Consider the following 24,285-nt stretch of genomic DNA (forward strand, 5'->3'; position numbering starts at 1 on the left):
GCAATTACAGATGAGTAAGCCTAACTTCAGTACCAGGCAAATTGGCTGAAACTATAGTAAAGAACAGAATTGTCAGACACATAGATGAACATGTTTTGTTGGGGAAGAGTAAATAGGGCTTTTGTAAAGCGAAATCATACCTCACTAATCTATTAGATTTTTTTAAGGGGTCAACAAACATGTGGACAAGGGTGATCCAGTGGATATAGTGTACTTGGACTTTCAGAAAGCCTTTGACAAGGTCCCTCACCAAAGGCTCTTAAGCAAAGCAAGCAGTCATGGGATAAGAGGGAAGGTCCTCTCATGGATCAGGAACAGATTAAAAGACAGGAAACAAAGGGTAGGAATAAATGGCCAGATTTCAGAATGGAGAGAGATAAACAGTGGTGTAGCCCAGGGGTCTGTACTAGGCCCAGTCCTATTCAACATATTCATAAATGATCTGGAAAAAGGGGTAAAACAGTGAGATGGAAACATTTGCAGACAATACAAAATTATTTGCAGACAATACAAGATAGTTAAATCCAAAGCTGACTGTGAAGAGTTACAAAGGGAGCTCACAAAACTGGGTGACTGGGCAACAAAATGGCAGATGAAATTTAATGTTGATAAATGCAAAGTAATGAAAATTAGAAAACAGAATTCCAACTATGCATATACAATGATGGGGTCCAAATTAACTGTTACCACTCAAGAAAGTGATCTTGGAGTCATTGTGGATAGTTCTTCGAAAACATCCACTCAATGTGAAGCAGCAATCAAAAAAGCTAACAGAACATTAGGAATCATTAGGAAAGGGATAATACGACAGAAAATATCATAATGCCTCTATATAAATCCAGGGGATGGATCACTTGATGATTGCCTGTTCTGTTCATTCCCTCTGAAGCACTTGACATTGGCACTGTCGGAAGACAGGATACTGGGCTAGTTGGACCATTGGTCTGACTCAGCATGGCCGTTATGTTCAAACACCCCCCACTCCTGACAGACTTGGAAATGAAAATCTGTAAACACTCTGGGTCTCCCCTATTTTCTGAAAAAAACCTTGGTCTTTGGTAATCATCTCTTTGATCCATTTTGCAATTTGGACTCCTCTGTTGTCACAGGAATACTCTGGCTTTGAAACAAGGCCTGAAAGCCCCATCACATGCTCCACAGAGACCGAACTAAACAGAACATTAAAACGCCGGACCTGCCCCAGGGCCTGAAAACAGAATCCTCACAGGGATGCAGCTACAGAAATTCTCATTTAAAAAGGCGGATAATATTTTATGATTGCAGAGGATTATATTTCTCTTGATTTAAAAAGGGGAGATGGCTGTATTCTTATTCACACGATTATTGCCTTTTGGTGGGGTTGGCTTTTATGGAGCATTAATCTCTGAAAATATATAGTGACAGTTTAATTAGTAAATGAATATATAAATTCATCATAATGTTGAGAGGTCAGACTAAGACTTGGGAGGATTTATAATCAACTTAAATTGTAAATGGGGAGTGGCTGGACTAACGTACCCCTGAAGCCATATCACCACTTCAGTATTCTTCTACCTTAGTATTTGAACGTTCACATCTTAGGCCAGATGCTTGATGGGTGGGGATCAGAGTGTTGTTGGCAGCCTTTGTGTCAGCTGTGCTGGTGAATGCCAACTATTTCCCTTTGTGGAAGTGCGGAAAAGGAAGCTAAAGGTTGTAAGCAAAATGAGATGAGATGCCTAGTAGGTTCATGTGCATTCGGATACCTTGAATGCGCATGGAGCTGATGGCTATTTTGTAGTGGGGCTGCGGTCTGTACTTCTGGTGTATGGCTCTGCAAAGTTCAGAAAACACTTCGCATTACTTAAGTGTGTTGAATTAGGGAGTTTCTGCTTTACTTTATCATAGGTTACTAAATCCAAACAGCAATAGTAAGGAGTTAATATTTATACTTGGGCCAAAGCCTGACAAGTACTAGATGTGGCTATTAGTCTGCCCTTTGTGGCTAGAATGCAAGTTTTTGCACCAGTGCTTCCATAACAATTCAACTCGGATGTAAAGCGCCAATCCCCTCTAAGGCTGTGCATCGTTCTCTTTCCGCAGAAATGTATATACATTGTATGGAGCAAAGGGTCTCAGCTGTGATGAACGGAATGTTGCATTTACTCAAAGATGCATGGGAGCTGAGTTCTCTTTGAACACTTTACACAGGGGACTTCCAGTTCAACTTCAGCTATTATTCCAGAGGCTTTTCCTTGAAAGTTTCCCCTATAAAGTCTAAGCTAGTTAACGTATTGAAGATCACCACTGGGTTGAAAAGTTTCCACTCAATTCGTGAGACGTACAAGATAGAAATATTATCAATGTTTTCTCTGCTTTCTCCTTTGTAGCAGGTACCAAGTTTGGCTAGTGTCAGTCTACAAAATGGAGATTCTTGAAGCTCTTTAAAATGTCTGCACTTCACATACACAGACTGACCTACAACTTCCCTCACATATTATACAGCCCCCAACCTATATAACTTAAGTCAAAAGTTATCTGACGGCATCCCTATTTTAAACAGGAAAGTCACGTTGAAAATTGCACAGTGGGCGCTTTTTGATGTTTGCTGTCAATTTCACAGTATAGCACTACCATATCTTGGTTATGATAATATAGCATGTCCACACACGAATGTGAATTGTTTTCATATATTACAAGTTGTTGCTGTCACAGGCAAACTATCAGATGTAAAAATGTGTTATTGTGACCCGGTGAGCTGACCCTGTAATGCATATGGTATTTGAATAGACAAACAGCAGAACAGGCAGCCTCCATCAAAACGATGCTTGCACATAGAGTGATCTAAGACAGGAAAAATGTCTTGGAACAAATGTCTTTGCAAAGCCTCTGTTAAGCAAAGAAACTCATCAGCATAGGATTGGACATTTGACTGGTCCACAAAGAATTCTTTGCAGTGTAGATGGAGCCAGGACTTGAGGAAGAGCTCTGTGTAAGCTTGAAAGCTTGTCTCTTTACCAACAGAAGTTGGTCCAATAAAAGATATCACTTCCCTTATTTGAAAAATAACTGTTCAATTGACCGGACAAATATTGGTCAAATAATGTCCAAAATGGTCAAATATTGTAAAGCACTGGTTTATTAGAACAGTAAGACTTTATGGTCACCACTAGGCTTAGCCTGAGATAGATATTTGTGGCTAATTACAACAAACGTTTAACTGAGTAATTTTAACTCACAATAATGGAAACACAATGAATGAAGTGCTAGAAAAATGAAAGAATGCATGATGCAATCGAAAAGGGAGGTCGCCACCTACAGCAGGGCATTCTTGCTGGAATATTTAACAATATTTGACTGTGGCCAAATAATAGGTGGTCAACTGACATGATTTGACCTACATCAGCATATCTTTGAGAACAGTGCAAAGCAAGCTACATAAAACCCAGAAACTGCTGAACTTTCACTAGCTGATTCAAGGCACAGCTTCCAAAACAGAATTGGTTCAATACAGTGAGCTCTGCAATTATTTATTTGTATTACCATAGCCCCAAGGAGCCTCAGTCATGGACCAGGACCCCACTGTGCTAGGCGCTGTATAAACACAGAACACAATGATGGTCCCTGTCCCAAAGACCTTACAATCTCCATGTAAGACAAGAGATAACGGTTACAAATAGGGGAGTACAAGGAAGATGACGACAATACTGGCCAGCATGACAGGCAGCATATCAGCAGCCTAATCATTATCAAATTTTTTGAAGTCATCACGGCAAAGGAGAATTTAAAGGAGGGATTTGAAGGAGGATAATGAGACAACGTCGTGAATGTTCATGGGGGCGCAGCAGGAGAGAAAACATGAAGGTGCCTGATTGAAAATTTAACAAGTAGGCAATGGAAGCTGGCATCAATATTTTGATAGTGAATGAGAGATAAGGTAGGGTGGGGATAGACTATGAAGGGCCGAAATTGAAGACAAGTAGCTTATGTTTGATGCTGTAATAAATGCACTATCTGAAGGCACAGCTTCACAATAGTGTAAGGGGAAAATTGTACCTAAAAGAATGTCTAGTTGTGTAACACGGTAAAACACCCAAAATCTTGTATGGCTTTCCTTTCCAGCACTCTAAGTTTCCATTTGTCTAGCATGGATTTTTCTAAAGGAGCTGGAAATATACATGCATCTTGAATAATTTGTTCTCTACAATAGCGTGCTACAAAAGTGACTGACAAACTGTGGAGTCAAAAGTGAGCAGAGCAGCGTTACAGCATGTGAAAGCATTGTGCCAAAGTTTCCTAAACATCTCTGCTGACATACCTCAGTTGTCGCCTGCAGCTCGGCAAGTACCAACTACTCACCCCTTCCTGGGACCCAAAATTGTAGCATCAGCACTCTTATTCCAGCATGCATCACCGTGCTTTCTGCAACACTGCCTCACCTTGAAAGAGGAACTTTAGGCTCAAACCTTGCTCAGCTCCCAGAGACAAAATCTCCAATGTGAACCCCTCTGTAGCTACAGAAACCTGATCCAGTCCCCTAGGGCCAGGAGCAGAGCTAAATTTCAACTACTTACAAGTCAACTAAAACAAAAAGTCAACAAAGAAGGTAAAAAACTGAAAATGTGCAAAAATAATTTAAGAAGAATTGAGTGTATAGGTCCGTCTCATCTTACGCGGGGGTTCCATTCCGCTGTTAGCGCGTAAAGCAAAAACCACGTATAGCCAAAACCCCATTAAGTTCAATGGCGGGCGAAATCGCCCACACTACAGGTATAGTATTAAAACTGTTGTTTTTCTCTTTTTTTGTTTTTGTTTTTGCCGACCACGTAAAGTTGAAATCGCGCATGTTAAATGCGCGTAAGATGCGACAGACCTGTACCAATAGTTACAAAGGGAGCTCACAAAACTGGGTGACTGGGCAACAAAATGGCAGATGAAATTCAATGTTGATAAATGCAAAGTAATTAAAATGAGTGTGCCAGGTGCTTGGAGGGCCAGGTGGCCTAGTGGTTGGCATGCCTGACTTCTAGCCCCTTGTTTCCCCTAGGTCAAGGTGCCTCAGTCTTTCAGGCAGCAGGGGTAGAGGGACCTAGGACCTCCCACTCCACCGGGTCCCAGCCCAGTCAACACAAGGGGGGCTGAACTGGGAGCACTCCAAGCAGGGAGTTTAAATCCACTGCCCTGGGCTGCTTCCGACCAGAATGTCTTCACTTTGAGGCATGGCCCTGTAGTGGGGCGGACTGCCCCACTCCCTGAGAGCGTGGGCTGCAGCAGTCCAGTGCGCCTGCGCAGACGGGCAGCCAATTAGAGAAGGACTTATTGGGAGCCAATCAGGGCCCAGCTTGGAGGCAGCCAATCAGGGCCCAGCTTGGAGGCAGCCAATCAGGGCCAGGCTCAGCCCTATAAAAAGGCTGCTCAGGAAGGGAGCAGTCAGTCTGTCCCAGGCCTTCAACAGGGGAAGGTCAGTCTCCAGAGGTGGGAGACTAGCACCGTGGACAGCGCAGTACTGGCTGGGCTAGGGGAGCAAAAGGGAGCTCTAGCCCATAGCCTGCAGGCCCTGAAGGGAAGGGCAGGGCCTAGCGGGTGCAAGGGGCCGTAGGGGAAGCGGTCCAGGGAAGCGGACAGACGAGGGGAGAGAAGGAGGACAGCAAGGATGCCGCCAGAGGGTCCCTGGGCCGGGACCCAGAGTAGAGGGCGGGCCTGGGTCCCCCCCTTCCAGTACACCCAGCCATTGGCTGTAGGGAGCGGCCATCATAGACTACACCAGATTCCTGACAAGAGGGATTAGACTTTGGGGTGTGTGGTTGGACATGGTGGCTGGGGCGTAGAGAGACTGTTGATCAACACCCCCTACCCCCTCCCAGAAGAGGGCGAGGATGGACTAAGGGCACTGCCGGAGGGCAGTGGCTTGAAAAGGACGCCGCGAGCTGGTGAGCGATGCGGGCTCAGATGCCAACTGAGGGCGAGATGACGGACGGGACACCACCAGGAGGGGGCGCTCCACTGGACAGAGCTAATTCCCAGAGACAATCAGCAGGAGGTGCCAGGTGGTGAGTCCCAACACCGTTACAGGTCCTTGTAACTCAATCCACTGGGGTGGCTTGCCTCCCGCGGCGCCATCTCATGGATCCTGGGTGGCACCCTGCTGTGGTCCCAGGCTCCTTCGGGCAGGGCAGCTGTAAGTTTGGTACAGCCAAACCCCACAATGTCTCTGGGTTGCAGTCACCTAGTTACCTCAGTTGCCAGAGACTCCTAGGTCTCCACAGTCTCTCTTGGCTGGGGGAGAGAATGTGCTCTCTGGGGATGGCCTTGGCTTCTTTCTTTCAGGCAGCTAGCTCCTGCCTCTTCACCAGTCAACCCTGAACTGGCCCAGGCTCTCTCCTTTTCTCCCCACTCCAGGCCTGGCATTGGCTGCAATTATAACGAGGCGGGGCTAGCTGGGGCCAGAGGCTCTCCTTAACCCCTGCTGGGCTGGCAAGCAGTTTCTCCACTTCATCGCATGAACAGATTTGCTCTTTCTGGGAGATCTGTGCTTCTCCAAGTACAATACAATACAATACATGTCTTCACCACTTTACCATCTCAATCCTTTTTATTTTTATCCCACCTGCTGTCATTTTTGTGTTCTCTTTTATTTAATTTAGAATGTGAACTCTCTCTGAGCAGGGCTTTGCTTTTTTATTTGTCTCTCAAGCACCAGTCACACCTAGAAGTTACACAAATAATAAAGGAGAACAGCATATGTTGCTCTTTACCAAGTACACAAATCCTAAATATACAAATTGGACTGCCCCTTCTGAAGGAATATTTTTATATAAACTCAGTGCATCACAAACACTGATTCTATACAGGGAAATTCAAAGTCTAAAGGTTTAGTTTTTTGGGGATTACTTAGTGAGGATATAAACCAACAGAAAGTGACATTGGATTTATCTTTCTTTATAGGATTTATTTACTCAGTAAACCTCTAATCTGATGCATCACTTGGTTTTCAGTCAGGTTTTGCTCTTTTTTTTTTTTTTTAAACACAGCTGGAGAGCTGATACACAAAGAGATGAACTGAATTGCCTGAGATGAATGATGGCTGATGGATTTGAACTCAGGACCATCCTGGTGTAAACAAACCTTACAGTGACTTTCAATGTAGATTTTGACATCAATATTTAGATGGGAAAGGAACCTGAACTGCTTGTAACTAACAAGTTAAGTTTCAGGAGATTAGGCGGTAAATTGTTAGATTTAAAGTAGCACTTACCTTTACTCCACATTGAAAAACCAGCAATGTTCAGAGCAAAGTTCTTCCTACCCCATCTTTGGCTAGGAAAAAGGCTGCTGCTCTAACCAAACTGCAGACTTCAATGGCAAGATGCATGCCAATTTCTCAAGTGAATAACTTAAAAATAAACTCTTTGTTTGTGTTCATCCCTTTCTTTCCATCACCAAGCTTGTTCCTGCCTGGGACTGAACCCACCTTGACCAGTCACACTTCTGATTCTGCGCCGGCCACTCAGACCAGGATACTCCCCCATCTGAATCCCTCCACTAGTTTCCTCTTGTCTTCTGCATCAAGTACAAGTTTCATGCCTACACCATCAAGCCCTTATATTACACACCATTCCTACCTGGATCTCTGCTCGTTTCTTCCTATTCCTCCCTAGGCCTGCCAGAGCCTCGCCTCCCACCTTGCTTTCCCTGTAGCCTTCTCTAGCCATCTTTGTGCTGTCATCTAGGCTACCTCTTTTAACTTGACCTCTACATTCTGGTGTCACCTATCGGCCTCCCTTCATTCAAATCCCTCAAACACATTTCTGCTGAGCCCATCAATGCAAACCTACCCACAGCCTGGAAGAAATGCTGTTACGCACCCATTAAAATGTGCAGCGTGCCCTCCTTCTGGTTATCCAGGGATGATTATCTGCTCATTTAATCACTGCCAAATTCTCTGCAGCTCCAAGTGTGACGTCTGTACAAATTATTTTACTAGCTAATTTATCTATCATTTGTATATAGGGCTAAGTACCATAGGCGCTGACTCCATGGGTATTCCAGGGCTGGAAAAAAAGTTAGTGGGTGCTTAGCACCCACTGGCAGCCAGATCCTCCCCCTTCCCCCAGTGGCTCCCATTCCCTGGCGGCCCCGCCAATCAACTCCTACCCCTCCCTCCCAATGCCTCCCATCCACCACAATCAGTGTTGTGCAGGAGGTGCTGGGGGTGGGGTGGGGTGGAGGAGGGGGCGAAGCGGGGGGACACACTTGGGGGAGGGGGCAGAACTGGGCGGGAAGAGGTGGGGCAGAGTGGAGGCTTCGGAGAAGGGGTGGGGTGGAATGGAGCACCCCAGGGCCCTGAGAAAGCCAGCGCCTGTGCTAAGTACTTGTTTTGAAAACACTGTGTGCATTTAGTACTGGTGAAAAGCGTTGAATAGAAGCTAAACTCCCCTTTCACTTTTCCAGAGCTCCCCTGAGCAGTTGGGAGGTGGTGTCGGGCCTATGATGCTGCACCCCATGTTCTTCATAATATTATGATATGAGTATGATATAATAACATTTTATGCAAGATAAGTCACGTGAGGTGTCATTGGAAAGGTTATGGTTTGCAGACTATAATTCCTATTTGTATGCATGTATCTTTTTTTATCCGAAGTTATGAATATTGGCTATGTATCTGTATTTCAAACTGTAGTTACACCTGGGCAACACCCACTAGGCAAAATGCTTTCAGTCTAGATGGCTGGCTGGGATGGGCCCATTCAGGTTAATGAGCCAATAGGCTTTAGGAGACGCTTATCTCCCACGTGGGGAACCTTCCTGAGGAAGCTACAGACAGCCTGCGAGTTATGGCTGCTGACACACTACAGGGACAAGTGACCAGTTCCCCTGGTGCTGGACTCTATCTTGAATGTATTTTTCCACTGACTGGTGTGGGAACCAAGCTTTGAAACAAAGGGTTCTCGCCATGGCTAAAGGGATTTTTAGCCTGTGAATGGAACACCTGGGGATTCCAAGCTGTAAGCAAGGGCAGCTTGCCCCTTATGAATCTGCAGCCTGCTTGTATCATCACTTCGGGTGAGAATCTGCTATTCATAGTAGTTTTATTTAGTATATTAAGCTTAGTTTGCGTTTTTTGTTTATTTGCTAGGTAATCTGCTTTGATCTGTTTGCTGTCCCTTAAAATTTCTCTTTGTAGTTAATAAACTTGCTTTTGGATTTATCTAAAACCAGTGCATGGAAATCATAACTCAGGGGGAGAAAGCTGTTGCATATTCCTCTCCACATTGAGGGATGGGGTGAATTTTATGAGCTTACGCCATACACTTCCCTGTGCAGCGCACGATGGTATAATTTTGGGTTTACACTGCACAGGGGGTGCGTATTTTAAGAACTGCGAGATGCCCTAGCTGAAGCCTTCCCATGCAGGGGCTGGTTAAAGAGCCTGCCTGTGTGTACTGCAGCTGGGTATGTTCCTACCTGCATGTATTCTGGTGAAAGTGCAGGCTGAAGCCTGGAGGGCTTGGCAGCTTGTCAGAGCAGTACAGTGTAGAAAGGAGCCCAGGCTGGTCGGTCATGGGGGCTCAGTGGTGCCCAGTTCCAGGTGGCACACTGCGGGGAACCTGTCACAGGGAAGAAGGAGATTCTATAGCTCAGGTTGGTTCACTTATGTTGCCAACTCTCATGATTTCTTTCTGTGATTCCCACTCTCCTCCCTCCAGTTGCTCATCTGACATTGTATGGTCCTGTCGTCCTCTGCTGGCTTGGAGTGCTGGAGACAATACTGGGAGAGGCAGAGAACAGCCTGCGTGGCATGTGCAATCACCACCCGTGGTGGCAACAGGTCTGAACGGAAGCTTCTACCCTTCTGCTTGCCCAGAGTCCAGCATGGCATTTAGTCTGGGCCATGGAAATGTAGGGGGGGGGGTGGCTAGGGAGACCATCCTAATATTAGGGGTTTTGTCTTATAGAAGACTATTACACCACCACCCTGATTTTTCACACTTGGTATCTAGTCATCCTAGGGGTGGTCTACACGTGTGTCAAGCAAGATGCTACACTTGGCAGATTTGTTTAAGAGCTGTAGATCAGCGCCTAGCTTCCTATGTATTTTGTACAGTGCTGGTTTAACCAATAATTGTATCGCTGTAACGACACTGACACCTGGTTCTGTAGGGGGGAAACAATTGAAGAAACAATGCAGTTCTGATTTGTGAATAGCAGCAACAATGAGGTTCAGGCATTTCCTGACAATCTATGATCAGCTGTGTTCAAGTCACTTAACTGCTAGGTAGTGTCCAAACCTGGAGACTATCACTGTCTCAATGAACCACTCTCCTTGGAGCAACAAAGATTAGTGTATCCTTGTCCGTAATGCCCTTTGCTGAGGAGCTGGACAGGACTCAATCACTCCCAGGTTAAGGACTCAGCCCAGCAGGAGCCCCACCCGCTTTCCACTTCTCCTACAAACAGTAGCCTTCCCTCTCTCGCCCTAAGGATACTCCCGCATGGCTCACAGCCCCTCAGTCTCTCTACTTCTGTTCTCATTCTCATAATAAAAGAATCAGGGGACATTCAATGAAATTAAAAGATGGGAAGCTCAATAAACACCACAAGAGAATACTTTTGCACACAGTCTATGATTCAGCTGTGGCACACACTGCCGCAGGAAATTATTGACGCCAAGAACTTAAGATTCAAAAAGGGATTGTCTATTTACACAGACATCAGGTATAGCCAGAGTTACTGTAATTAATGACAATAAAATTTTGGAAGGGATATTGAAACTTGTGCTTCAGAGCTTGCTCCAGTCTCTACTAGAGGTCAGGATGAGAACATATACCACCTGTATGCAGTGGAGGGTTCTTACACCTTCAATTGAAGCATCTGTTCCTGGCCACTGTCAAGAGACAGGACACTGGACTATGTAGACCTTGGGTCAGGATCCAGTACACTAATTCATTCTTATGTTCCATAAAGGTTCTTCCAATTTGACTAGCCTCCCACCTCTAGTTCATGAAATGGTGGGGAGGGGCTAGAAACATGCAGCCAAAAGAGATGGATCATGTCAAGAGGTCAGGAAAAAGGAGGAGGAAGGGTGATTCCTGTGTGGGAAATCCTCCAGAAACCTGACCTTGCCTTTCAGCATAATTTATGTTGCTCAGGGGTGGGAATAAATCAGCACCCTGGGCAATGTAGGTACACCAACAAGGTTGGGTCAGCACCATGTTGGTGGGAGAGCTTCTCCTGCTGATATAGCTTCTACCACTAATGGGGACTGGAGTAGTTAAGCCGACAGGAGAGCTCTCTCCCGTCAGTTTAGAGCAGCTACATTAGAGTGCTCCCTAGAGTAGCCGTGCCCTTAGAAATCCTTCCTCCTCCGCAGCTGAATCCTCATGGATATTGCAGTTACACTTAGCCCTTACCTAGCACTTTCATCAGAGGAACTTTGCAAAGGTGGGTTAGTATTTAATACAACGTTGCCAACTCTTGCCACGGGAAAATCATCAGTCCGACCCCCCAAAATAATGAGACTGGTTTAAAAATCATGAAGATTTTTTTTTTTTTTAAATGAAATGTGGGTTCTCTTTATTTCCCTTCAGGTTTCTAAGCCTTTAAGGTGCTCTCAGGTCACAATTTTCAACGTTTCCTCTGCAACCAGGCAGGCCAGAAACTTACCTTTCTTGTACAGCTGGAGATGGGGCAGGCTCACAGCAGCGGGAGCCCCTGCCGTCTGGGGCTGGTGGACAGCAGGAGCCTCTCCTTGCAGCAGCTGGGACTGCTGCCACCAGCCCGTCCCATGAGGAGGGGCTCCTGCTGTCAGCCCCGGGGCTGGCCGAGAGCAGAAACCCCGGCCACCTGGGACACATTGACAGTGGGAGCTCCATCAGACTGGGGCTGGCTGAGAGCGGGAGGGAAAACAAATCCTGACATTTGAGAGTTTTATCGTGAGATCATGAGTCAGACTTAATTCTACTTAGAAATCGCGTCTCTTGCGATTAATTCATGAGAGTTGGTGTGTCTGGTAGCAGATCCACACTTTACAGATGAGAAAACTGAGGCACAGTGGTTACCTAACCAGCCCCAGCTCACACGGCATGTCAGCGGCAGAGCTAGGGAGAGCACCCAGAGAAACTGAATCCTAATCCCCCTCTCTAACCACTAGACGAGTGATTCTCAAACTTTTGTACTGGTGACCCCTTTCACACAACAAGCCTCTGAGTGCGGACCCCCCCCTTATAAATTAAAAACACTTTTTTATATATTTAACACCATTATAAATGCTGGAGGCAAAGCAGGGTTTGGGATGGAGGCTGACAGTTCGCGACCCCCCACATAATAACCTTACGACCCCCTGAAGGGTCCCGACCCCCAGTTTGAGAACCCCTGCACTAGACCATGCTTCTCCACGCAAAATACTTGATTAGTCTGTTCCAAAAAGTAACTAAACTGGCTTGGTAATAAGAAAAAACAAACGGAAACGAGCATGAGCCATCGAATCGCATGTAAACGCAGCGTAGTACGAAGCTGCATTTAGTAATGGGCGAAAAAGGGATTAAAGAAACCTAATGACTATCTTTTCATGCTCAATTTTTATTTCAGTTGTATGCAACTGCATAAGTATAAATATTTTTGTTCAGTATACAACAATTATGACATCCATAGGGAGTTTCTTAAAGAAAATAAGACTGCAAACACTTTATTGCACAGACCCTAACAAACAGGTTTTGTAAGCTGATAAATCTACAGCAGGAAGTCTACAAAGGAGCACGTCATAATCAACAATCACACAAAGATAGACCATCAAGTACAGGTGAAAGGATCTCTAACAGCTCACGGGTAAGGTAAACACCAACAAACAGGTACTACATGAACACGAGCTTAAGCACTGTTACGCTTCCAAAATGCAAAAAAAACAAAAACAAACAAAAAAAATCAAACCCCCAAACAAACAAAAAACCAACAACCCTTATTTGGCAGAAGTGATAATGCACTATACAAAATATACATAAAAGATACATTTGTAAACAAATAGCTAGATATGTTTTAAAGGAAACAAGAGGACAGTTTAAAAATGCAAAAGACTGTAAACTAGGAAATACCTCCCAGCCAGAAATGTCATGATACCTAAGTGCATTAGTGTTTGGTTAGAACAACTGCCAAAGCACAGATATATACTGTTAATGCTGAAACCATTTTCTCTTCAAAACTTTTCAAAACTATTTTCTCCAATTGTTGTATCATGTGAGCGCATAGAAAAAGAAATTAATGTAATAGCGCAATGTGAAAAAGTAGGAGGACTTGTTGGCAATTTTATCTTTTAATCACAGACTCACTGAAATGAATCTAAACCCAACTAAGCAGTGGGGGGAAAAATTAGCATACTACTAGGTGCCTTACAAATCTCCAAGCCAAAATTACACTGTGCTTTGAAGAAAAATGGTATAGTTCTAGAAACAAAGAAATTCCAGAGGAAACTGATAGTACATTGGCTCTTATATGGATATTTATAACACAAATAAGCAAAAATACCATCTTATTGATACCAATAATTTAAAAATACTCATTTGTGTGGATATTTCTGTAGTGCTCCTGTACATGTTTCAAACTTTACCTTTTGTCCTTCAAAACAAACCAAATACCTCCACACTAAAACAATCAGACAAATTCAACATGTTCCACAGTATACAAAATTTAAATAAGGCTTAGCAAAAGTAATAAGGACAGTCACATTCTAGCACCAAATAGCTCCAACAGGTCCCTTTGTTACAAAAATGCTGCTTTTTTAAATTACAGTATTTACTTTTTTTTTTTTTTTTTGCATACAAATAAAGAGATCATGTTATGAAATGCCAGGAGCTACTCAATGCATTTAGAAATGAATGTGAAACCCAGGGATTACTTGCTAAAAACAGCAAGTTTGCTCTACAACATAAGGCCCCAGCTATGTATTAAAAGGTATCAGATGTCCTGATCTTTTCTGAAGATATGATACTGAAATCACTTTTTTCCTTTTTACCAGACTTGTCATATAAAAGAAAAAAGCTAAACTGCATGAAGCTAGTTACTCTAACCTACATACCATGATAATTGATATTCTTTAAATTCATTAAAAAACAGGGATGGGAATAGTACTGCTAGTCATTTGCTTCTACTTTTGCCTCACCTCTATAAAGGCCTGAATTTAAAAGAGCTAAAAGGGAACCAAGACAGGATTGCAGCAGAAACTAAGCACACGTGCTTGCAGTCTCAGCCTTGTCTGAAGTGAAGGTCCCAGGTAGCCTCCCTAAAGACAAGATGAGAACATCTGTTTCACCAGATAATGCTACTCAACTGGGTGTAGTGTTAACGGAGGCTTTTCCCTTCACTGTAACTACACCTATTCTAAATGAGAGGCAGCCTGTGCACTGCGGAGATTCGGTTAGGTCTTACATTCGATCTGGGTGAAGCAGTTAGCCAGATACAGTACTATCAAAATCTATGGTTATTTAAAATATACATAAAAACTTACAATAAGCCACCATATTTTTTCTATTGTTTTTAACACTATCTAGAATTTTTAACAAGTAAAAATGTGGCTTATTTTCTTTCCCTTTAAATCAGACCATATTTGTATTGTTTATCCTAGGTCTGAGTTTCAGTAATTCTGCTTCATATTTGATTATGGCATATAAGTGGCAAAGCAACTATCTTAAAAAAAAAAGGTAATAGTAAACAATGCAATCAGCAGCAACGTATATATGCTACATTCAAAACCAAACACGTCATGAGATATTTACAGGGAAAATCTTTTTCTCAACAACTCTCAACTGTAAAGGTAATTTTATACAAATACTCTATGGTAACAGTTTTACCGGTTACATTTGGGAAGGCATTTTGAAAAAGGTCCTCTCTTTGTACACACTGCCCCCTGCTGGAGTGGCATGAAAGCTTTGCCATGTAAAGATACCACACAGTGCTGGTTTCAGAAGGTAGTCAAGACACATCAACAATTTTCAGCTAAAGTCTAAGTCATATCTGTCAAGTTAATGCTATTGAGAGGACTTTTTGTGAGGACTGCTCCGTGAAGCATCCTTTCCTCGCCTCTGCCGCACTGAGTCTTTATCAGATGAAAGTGCATTAGGACGGTCAGGGGTGGTTACTGACCTGGGTAAATCTTTACCTACATTCTGTTTTTTTGCAGCAGGAGGCTGAGCTTGAATGGGATCTTTTCCCTTTACATCTACAGTGTTGTTAGCAGAAAGAGGTTTTTCTTGATTTCCAGGTTTACTCCCAAGGTTTGAAGCAGGATGAAGGGCTTCTACTGGGATAGCAGAGCTATGCAAGGTCAACAGTGAAACGCTCTTAGTGATTTCTCTTTTACCATCCCCTGTAGAAGAGGTGGCTTGCTTTTTCAGTTCCTTGCAGCTGGTGACAGGAAGCTCTGATGAGCCTGTTTTAACCTTGGTTGAAGACACATCATTGTTTGCTGAAGACAAATGAGATGCTTCTTGCCTACATTCAGGGAAGTTGGGTGGACAATTCAGCTGCTTTGATGGAGTTACAGCTGAATGACATGAACTCTGCACAGTGGTAGCTGATAAAAGCTTTGCTGTAATCTGCTTGTTCGCATCTGTTAACTGTTTTTGACTAACTTGTCCCTTCCCTTTTGAATCTGGAGAGCCTTTGCTAACTATGGCTGCCTTTTCTGCTACTTTCCCCTGGTCACAGTTAAGGAAAAGGCTGGGCTCCAATTTCCCATTGTCATTCTGAACATAAAGTGCTTCAGTGCATTTTTGTCCTTCAGGTCTTTTGTCTGCAGTGACGGCCTGATTATTTGGGCCCTTGTCTGCCAGTTTGTTCAATAAGAGACAGTCTTTCACAGTGGAAAACTTTGGAGGCATGTTTTGTTTTTCACTTACATAGAGTTGCTTTTGATCAGCAGCCTCACTGAAGCCTGCTGTTTCCTGACTTAGAAAATGCTTGGAGTTTTCTGGGCCTGCTGGTGCCGGGCCATTACAAGAGGATTTAGGTTTGGTTTCAGGAATGCTGCTATTGATTTGGATTGAAGGTGCTGACTCGCGTTCCAGACCCAGAGGCTTTTCTACCTGAACGTACTCATTGTTTAGTTTTCTCTGAGAAATTGGAACAAAAGAAAGAGAATCTTGCACACTTTTATTGGCATGTTTCCCATCTTTCCGAGAGCCAGCTGAGGGCTGAATAACTGTTTCTTTTTCTTTTATGTTTGCAGTGCACTGCTTTTGTGCAAATGTGAATTTGTCAGAGTGCTTAGATTTAGAGGAACAAGTTTCATTTATTTGCCTGGATTTATTATTACTGCTTTCCATGTAGGCTGAACCAGCTTTGACTTGCTCTTGAACACCTAAATGCACAGGAGCATCTATTACACAGTTTCTGTTTACAATCTCTCTCTCAGAAGGGGAACCTGAAGAGCTAAATTGCTGCCTAATAATCAGGTTGGGTAGCTCTCTCTCTGTAGTTTGAAGCTGTATATTGCTAGACTGTTTCTGATCTTTCTTTCTCAAATCTTTGGAGTTGTCCTTCTGCACAGAGGAACACACAAGTGATTTCTCACTTTTAGTATTAGATTCTACTGATTGTTGTACAGGCCTTTTGGGCAAAGACATTTCACTCTTTGAATCCATCATCTCCCTCTTATTCATGTCTCTCTCTACAGAAGAACCAGCAGGGACAATGTCATCTTTGGCAAATTGTTCTGGTAGATCTTTGCCATCTTTAGACTCCACCTTAGAGCCTGCTGTCTGCACTCTCGTTGTTCTATGTGTTTGAAGGGGAATGGCAAAGTCAGCAGAGTTTCTCTGAATAGTTTTGGAGTCGCTTGTTTTAAAAGCATCTGGGATAGATTTCTTCATAAATGAATTTCTGATCCCCTCGGCCTTCGCAGGGAAAGATTCGTAATTTCTTTGTGTTTCTGGGTACTTGACAGGCAACTCCTTTTGGGTTTGCCTCTCTTTTCCTGCAGTTTTTTCAGGGTTGCCTTGGGCTGTGGAAGATGTGGCAGATGCCAGGGCAGTGTGGAGACACTGATTTTGGACAGTGTGTAATTTTGCTTCAGTCGCATGGTCCTTCTGTTTTGAATGGGAATCCTCTCTCTTTTGATCAACTTCCCTGACAGAAATGTTGCATGTAGCACCTGGACTGGAAATCTTTTTTCCTGTTTCTAGTTCTGTGGTCATGGGGGTTGCTGGTGCATTTTGAAAATTCTTGCTTGACTGTGAAAATTGGGGCTCTAGTAGATTAGATTTACTAGACTTTGAATGGGGTGACAACACCTCTTTCTGACAGGATGTCTCCTCCTTTACACCATTGCATTGAGATGCCAGAGGCATGGAAGAGCCCACATCATTGCTGGTGTTTTGACTTTCTGGTAGCAGGCATGAAGGCAGTTCTGTCTTCGAAGCCTGTGGCCCAGACAGTAAGGCAATGTCTAAAGTGCCTTCAATTGGTTTCAGACAAGAAACCGATCTCCCTTCTAGTTTATACTCCGATGGACTTTTTCTGACAGGAGACTCAGTAGAAATCAGGGCTGATTTTTCCACACCAGTTTCCACTCGACCATTCAAGGCTTTGAGAGGAACAAAAGAAACTGAGCTAATCTGAGCAGCATGTGCACTACTGATAAATGCTCTGCTATCAGCAACTGTAGCGGAATCCTGCTGTATATTGATGGGTCTGACTGTATTAAGTTGAAGGCATTCATGAACATTTGATGTCAGTTTGGGCTTTAACACTGGACAGAGACTGTCATCTTTTTCTTCAAAGGACATTTTCTTTCTGAGATAATCAATATTTGCAAGCTTACCATCTAGTCTTTCAAATTTGACAAATTCTTTTGTTGGTGCATTTTTATCTGTGTTTTCTCCCTTTCCATTTAGCAGCCTATCAGATGAGTGAGGTAGCACATCTTGCAATGTACATGGAGGGGAAATTCTTTTGAAGTCATAAGAGAGATGACTGAGTTCATTAAGAGGAGGCCCATGACATGGCATGTGTGTATCTAAGGGAACACAGTCATTTGGTCTCATGTTTGCATTCTTGTGAAAGGTGTCTTTGAGTATGCCACCTACTGACGGAGTCTCCAGAGCAGTAATTTTAGTTTCAAAGTGATTTGATCTTTCCAAAGCCTTCTGAAATGATTTTCTGTCTCTTTCTTCCAGTCTTAAGGTAGCAGGATTTTCTGATTCATCACTAGGCTCATGTATAGTGCTTGCTTTCTGCAGACAATCTTGTTTCTCAGCAAGATCTTGCTTTTTCATAACTATCTTGATCTTTAATTTCTCCCGATCCAGCTCATCAACAGACTCTTGCCTACCCAACTTTCTGCAGACAGGGCGTTTCAGGCAGCCTTGCTCTGCAGGCCTGACTCGGGTGAGTGATGGCACATCACACACATTCTCCTCCAGGCTCTGAAGAGTTACTTCTCTTTGGGACAATTCCCTATTCACCTCTTCTTGAGTCACTTCCAGGCTGTGTTTGCGTGAACATAAGTGTTTCTTGTCACAACCATAAGAAGGTGCAAGTTTCTCTTCAGACTGGACCCTCTTTAGCAGTGGAGACCTGGGTGGCTCGGCACTCTTTGGCCTCACTATATGTCTTACAATAGTTGGAGGGGAGTGCATCTTGTTAGGGAATGCCTGAGCTATTTTTGAATTTCCAATTGAATGCCCCAGTAAAGGTGATGGAGATCGTTGAGGGGATGGTGGCTGGGGTGTTGGAGAAGGTGTTCGTGCCAAAGGGGAGAGAGGAATGCTGCCAGCTGACTTGCGTCTTCCTGACCGGTATCTTTGTCCGCCAAGCTTTGGACCCAACCCGTGAAGAGTGCTGGGTCTTATGTGACCTGAGCCAGCTGGAGAATTGGGTGCACTTGAGCTAGGGGAGCTGCTCTGGGAGGAATTGGTACCTAAAAAAGAAAAATATAAAACTAGAAAATTACTTCAGCTCTTATAACTCTCTAATAACTAACGCGGACGTAGCACCCAAAAAATGTACTGATAAGCCTTTGTTCTACCTGCCAAAGCATTCCATGGTTTGGTAGGCTGCAAGTTACTGGACTGTAAAATAACATCATTCTTATAAATGCTCAAATAAATTTGTTAGTTTCTAAGGTGCCACAAGTACTCCTGTACTTTTTGCGGATACAGACTAACATGGCTGCTACTCTGAAACCTCTTATAAACATGGTTTTTCCCTTACATTTAAATTAGCAATTATTTTCCCACAGGAGTTAGAAGCTAATATTTTCTGCCATTTCAATGAAAAGTTCCAAGCTTTCAGATGGTTTACACCTTCAGCAATGGTAGGGTTACCATATGTCCATTTTTTCCCGGACATGTCCGGCTTTTCGGCAATCAAACCCCCGTCCGGGGGGAATTGCCAAAAAGCCGAACATATCCGGGAAAATGCCGGCCGGGCACTTCCCCTCCCATGGCTGCTCTGCTCCTCCCCTGAATCTTCGGCTCTGTTTAAGAGCCGAGCTGCCCGAGTGCTACCGGCTTCAGGCAGCCCCCTTGCCTCCAGACCCCAGCCGCCTGCCGCGCACTTCCCCTCCCGGGCTCCGGTGGCGCAGGGTCCGGAGGTATGGGGGCTGCCCGAAGCCGGTAGCGTTTGGGCAGCTCGGCTCTTAAACAGAGCTGAAGAGTCAGGGGAGGAGTAGAGCCTCCGGCCGCAGCAGCTCTGCTCCTCCCCTGACTCTTCGGCTCTGTTTAAGAGCCGAGCGCTATGGGCTTTGGGCAGCCCCCATACCTCCAGACCCTGCGCCGCCGGAGCCTGGGAGGGGAAGTGCCCGGCCGTGGGCGCAGGGTCCGGAGGCATAGGGGCTGCCCGAAGCCCAAGCACTACCGGCTTCATGGTTTGCTGGGCGCTTCCCCTCCCGGGCTCCAGCTGTGCTGGGGAAGCGCCGGCCGGGGGCGCAGGGTCTGGGGTCTGCCCGGCAAACCGTTAAGCCGGTAGCGCTCGGGCAGCCCTTTTCGCGTGGCTGGGAGTGGGAGGGAGGAGGGGGCGGAGTTAGGGCGGGGTTGGGGCGGGGAAGGGGCAGAGTTGGTGCGGGGCTGGGGGTGGGAAATGGGCGGGGCCAGGGCCCCGTGGAGGGTCCTCTTTTTTTATTTGTTAAATATGGTAACCCTAAGCAATGGATATTAAGCAACAACATTCATTTTTATAGCTGCTAAAATCATGAGAACACTAAATGGGGCTGGAGCAAGTGAAACAATCTAGAAATCAGAATGATGTGACATGTAAAGTCTACTGTATCTCTACACCCACCCAGCTTTCCAATGGTAATCCACATTTATTATACCCCACACACTGGTCCCATGATCTAGCAACGCTTTTTCCAATGTAATTTTCATTCCTTTACTCGTAATATTCTCTCAACTAGTTTTAATTTGTCCGTAGGTAGTTTCTATAGATGATTTATTCATTCATTAAGTTTTATTTTCTATTAATTTTAGATTTTAAAAAACCGAACAATAATAAAATTTTGGAGACAAACCTAGCACACAGTTTCCTTTTAAACTCTTCTGTGCCATACTAAAATCTTTGATTTAGTATCATGGTTTTTCTTAATCCAAATGAAATCAAACTATTCAAAGTGTCTTGGATTTCACATAGGTGACTACTCTCATTGGAAATCAGTACAGATTAAGCTTCATGAAGGTGGCACATATTTCCATCTCCCTAACAACTCACCGGATGGGAAATCAGGAGTGGAGCGGTAGCTTGGGGTAGGAGACCTGGGAGACAAGCTGTGAGTTGGGGAGCCAGGCAAGCTCTCTCCTGATGAAAGGGATCGGTTCAGGCAGGAGAAACTTCGGCTCGTGTGAAGAAGGGGAGAGGGCTGCTTGGCTAGCTTTTTGAAGAGAGACCTCCTCCTAGCATGAGAATGGGAGAGAATTCATCAGGAGAGACGCTGCACAAATCATCATCCCAGTTCTCAATGCTGGCTTTTAATAACATCCCTGTTACCTCCCCAAAAGTGAATTGTACAAAATTGTAGAACTGCTAAGACTTTAGAAAACAGGATGAATTGCAGACAGATGGGATAAAAACATGACCACAATCTATCATCTCTAAAAATTACTCACTACACTTCCAGAGAAAGTTTGAGTTACATATAAATGAGTGTAAAATCTGGTACATTATTCCTTTGTTTCCTCAGTTTAAGACCATACCAAAATGTATGGAATTGTTTAGTGCCAGTGTGGGGGGGCAAGGGTCCCCTCCAGCCCCTCTTCAGATCCTTACACTGTCTTCCTATGTCCCCCACTTGGCTGACACCCAAGGGGGTTCTTGGAGCAAACAAAAGTTCTCTCCCCTCTTTCTTCCCTTATGGGAGAGGGGAGTCCATGGGAAAATAAAGGGAGGTGAGGGTGACCTGGAACTCAGACAGGATGAAGCCACTTTCAATAGTGCTCTCTCAACCACTGTGCCATTGTCTGGGGTCTCACCCCCATGGAGTAGTTCTCTGTTCTAAATCATTGACGGTGCGTCTCCTTGGAAATACCCACGTAGTCCAAAATGGCGGCCTTTACTTGTTTGTAGTCTATTTCCCTCTCCAAGTCCAGATTACAAAAGGTTGCCTGGGCCAGACCCATCAAGTATGGGGCCAGGATCAGAGCCCATTGTTCTGGGGGGCCACTGGACTGCTAGCACCACCCTCTAGAATATAACTAGGAAGGCTTCAGGGTCATCGTCCGGCTCCATCTTGGTTATCTTCACTGGTTCTGGCAGGGGAACACCCTTGCATGGCTTGCTGGGACTCCCTGGGGGCATAGAGATGGCACCATCTGCTGCATCATCTCCTTTTGATACTGCTGCTGCTGGGCCAACAGTTTCCTCAGCAGCTGCTGCTGTTGTGTGGTCTGAGTTTTCTGCTGGGTGTCCCCCTGCTGCAGCAACTGCTGTTGGAATTGCTGTTGCTGGGCAGCTTGCTGCATCTCTTACCACTTATACCACCGCTCCAATTCCATCTTGCATGGAGCAGCTGAGCGCTATCTCCTCTCAGGCTTTTTTTAAACCCCTTGTATCAGGTGTGGTTATGACTGCATTCTCCACAATTTGTGTGGGGCAGGAATCCCAGCCCCCTCGTCAGGTCCTTATACTGTCTTCCTCTCCCTTCTACCACACACCCCACCCTGGCAGATGCCCAAAGGAGTTCTTGGAGCAAACAAACAAAAGAAAAGTCCTCTCCCCTCTTTTCTCCCTTATGGGTGAGGGGAGTCCATGGGAGGTAAGGGTGACCTGGAACTCAGGCAGTCCTCCTGGATCAGCTCTTTGGGCTTACTCCAAATGGGGTCTCCTTCCAGCACCTCCTCATGGGTGCATTGCTCTGAGGCTGGGTCTTGCAGATTTGGAAGAGGTGAGGCTTGTTGCTGTCTACCTCTCGGCAAGCCTGTCTCTGCTATCTGAGACAGGGCAGCCCTCTTCCTGTTGACCACCCCTTCCTGTGGCAGATTTTCCCTTTGAAGCTCTACACCCACCCACCCACTCACCCCCGCCCCAGGTGGAAGAGGCCTTGCAGGAGCATCTCATTGGTACTGAACAGGCCCAGAGGAGTTTGCTAGTCTCCTCTCTGCTAGTATGAGGGCATGTCCCATCACAGCCAGCAATATGTTTGGAGCTGTAAAAGATACACAACACGACAACTCTAGTCTCAAAGAGGTTATTTAAAACAAAGATGCACTGGAAGACCCAAAAGAGTTATTCACTCTCTCATTTCTATTTCTGTTTTTGTGCCTTGCAGCAACACTGCATCTTCAGGAGGGTTTTAAATAAGGAGAGAGTGGGAGGCATCCTTGCACAATAGGATGGGGAGGATGTTTCATGAGCATGGGATACCATGGATGAAGGTAAAAAGATGGGTATGGGAGGTGGAAGAGAAAGTAATGGTGTAACAGGATGTTTTTTAGATGTGGTTATACATACATAACCACATGCCTACACACATATGCAAAAGCAATATATTTATCATAAAACAAAACTACCACTCACCTTTCTAGGCTCTCTTTCTTTTTGGTTTTCTTACTGCGTCTAACCATTCGGCTCTTGTAGCTATTCCTCCTGGCTGGGCCTGTTTTGATTGAAGTGTTCTCGAAGGGGGTTGTAGTAATTGACACTTTGTTTCCACTCTAACAAAATGATTAGAATGTTTCGGAGTGAGTAATACAGAACCACTTTCCTGTCAATTGGAAGTTCCATTACACTGCAAATGCAGGAAAACACAACTCCAACTTGGGAGTAGGAGCTGACAACATATGCAAGCACTCTATATACTTCTGAATCAATCATGTTGTAGGGACTAGTTACCAGGAACCAAAATACACACAAGTTGACAGGTTACTGTATTCACCACTTACACATTTAAATCAGGTGCCTGCTATTAAACATGAGCACAGACAATTCTCAGTCAAGTTTTTGTGAAGGTGGTCACATTGTGAGGTACTCAAAGTTTATAAATTTTCTTCATGCCCAGCAGGGCCGGCTCCAGGCACCATCTTGGCAAGCAGGTGCTTGGGGCGGCCACTTCAGGGAGGGGCGGCATGTCCAGCTATTCGGTGGCAATTCGGCGGACGGTCCCTCACTCCCGCTCGGAGCGAAGGACCTCCCGCCGAATTGCCGCCGCAGATCGCAATCGCGGCTTTTTTTTTTTTTTTTTTTTGGCTGCTTGGCGGCCAAAACCCTGGAGCTGGTCCTGATGTCCAGACCCATAATTTTCAGGCCTAGTGTAGATTTTTAATTATTTTAATTAGTTAGAAGGATACCATGGGTTGGCCAAAATTGCAAATTGTGAAAGAATTTAATTAAAATTTTGTAGATTCCCCCAGGGCCGGCTCCAGGCACCAGCTTAACAAGCAGGTGCTTGGAGCGGCCAAGGGAAAGGGGCGGCACCTGCGGCAATTCGGGGGCGGCAGGTCCCTCACTCCCTGTAGGAGCGAAGGACCTGCTGCCGAACTGCTGCCACCGATCGTGGCTTCCCCCGCCCTGCGCCCCCCAATTGCGGCTTTTTTTTTTTTTTTTTTGCTTGGGGCGGCAGAAATGCTGGAGCCGGCCCTGGATACTCCTCTCACACCCATTTTCCCACTACAAGAATACAGCTGTCTTCATATCTGGAATGAACTACTTCAGTGAACACTCACTCTCTCTCAAGAAACCAGTCATTGCAACTGTGAAGTGGAGCTGGAGAACCCACTTCTATGCAAGCCCCAAATGAGAATTAGCAAAGACATGTATACGTGTTTGTTGTTTACACAAGTGATGACTTACTTATTTTAAGCTAAAAGCTTCTTAGAATTGTTTAATTGA

At 44.8% G+C, this 24,285-nt stretch overlaps 1 protein-coding gene across 5 annotated transcripts in view; it reads right to left on the reverse strand.

Annotated features, from left to right (window-relative positions):
• Window positions 1-12,538: 12,538 nt before the first annotated feature.
• MAST4 (microtubule associated serine/threonine kinase family member 4) overlaps window positions 12,539-24,285 on the reverse strand; it is a 414,954-nt gene continuing 403,207 nt past the window's right edge. For all 5 annotated transcript variants that reach the window (XM_054032193.1, XM_054032192.1, XM_054032196.1 and 2 more), the window contains 3 exons: window positions 22,975-23,111; window positions 20,674-20,855; window positions 12,539-18,886 (listed from right to left, as the gene is read on the reverse strand). In XM_054032193.1, coding sequence (XP_053888168.1) covers window positions 14,997-18,886; window positions 20,674-20,855; window positions 22,975-23,111 — 4,209 coding nt within the window. In that variant the 3' untranslated portion in view covers window positions 12,539-14,996. The remainder of the gene's footprint in view (window positions 18,887-20,673; window positions 20,856-22,974; window positions 23,112-24,285) is intronic.

The sequence above is a fragment of the Malaclemys terrapin genome, chromosome 6, assembly GCF_027887155.1.
Source record: "Malaclemys terrapin pileata isolate rMalTer1 chromosome 6, rMalTer1.hap1, whole genome shotgun sequence".
NCBI classification, from domain to species: Eukaryota; Metazoa; Chordata; order Testudines; family Emydidae; genus Malaclemys; species Malaclemys terrapin.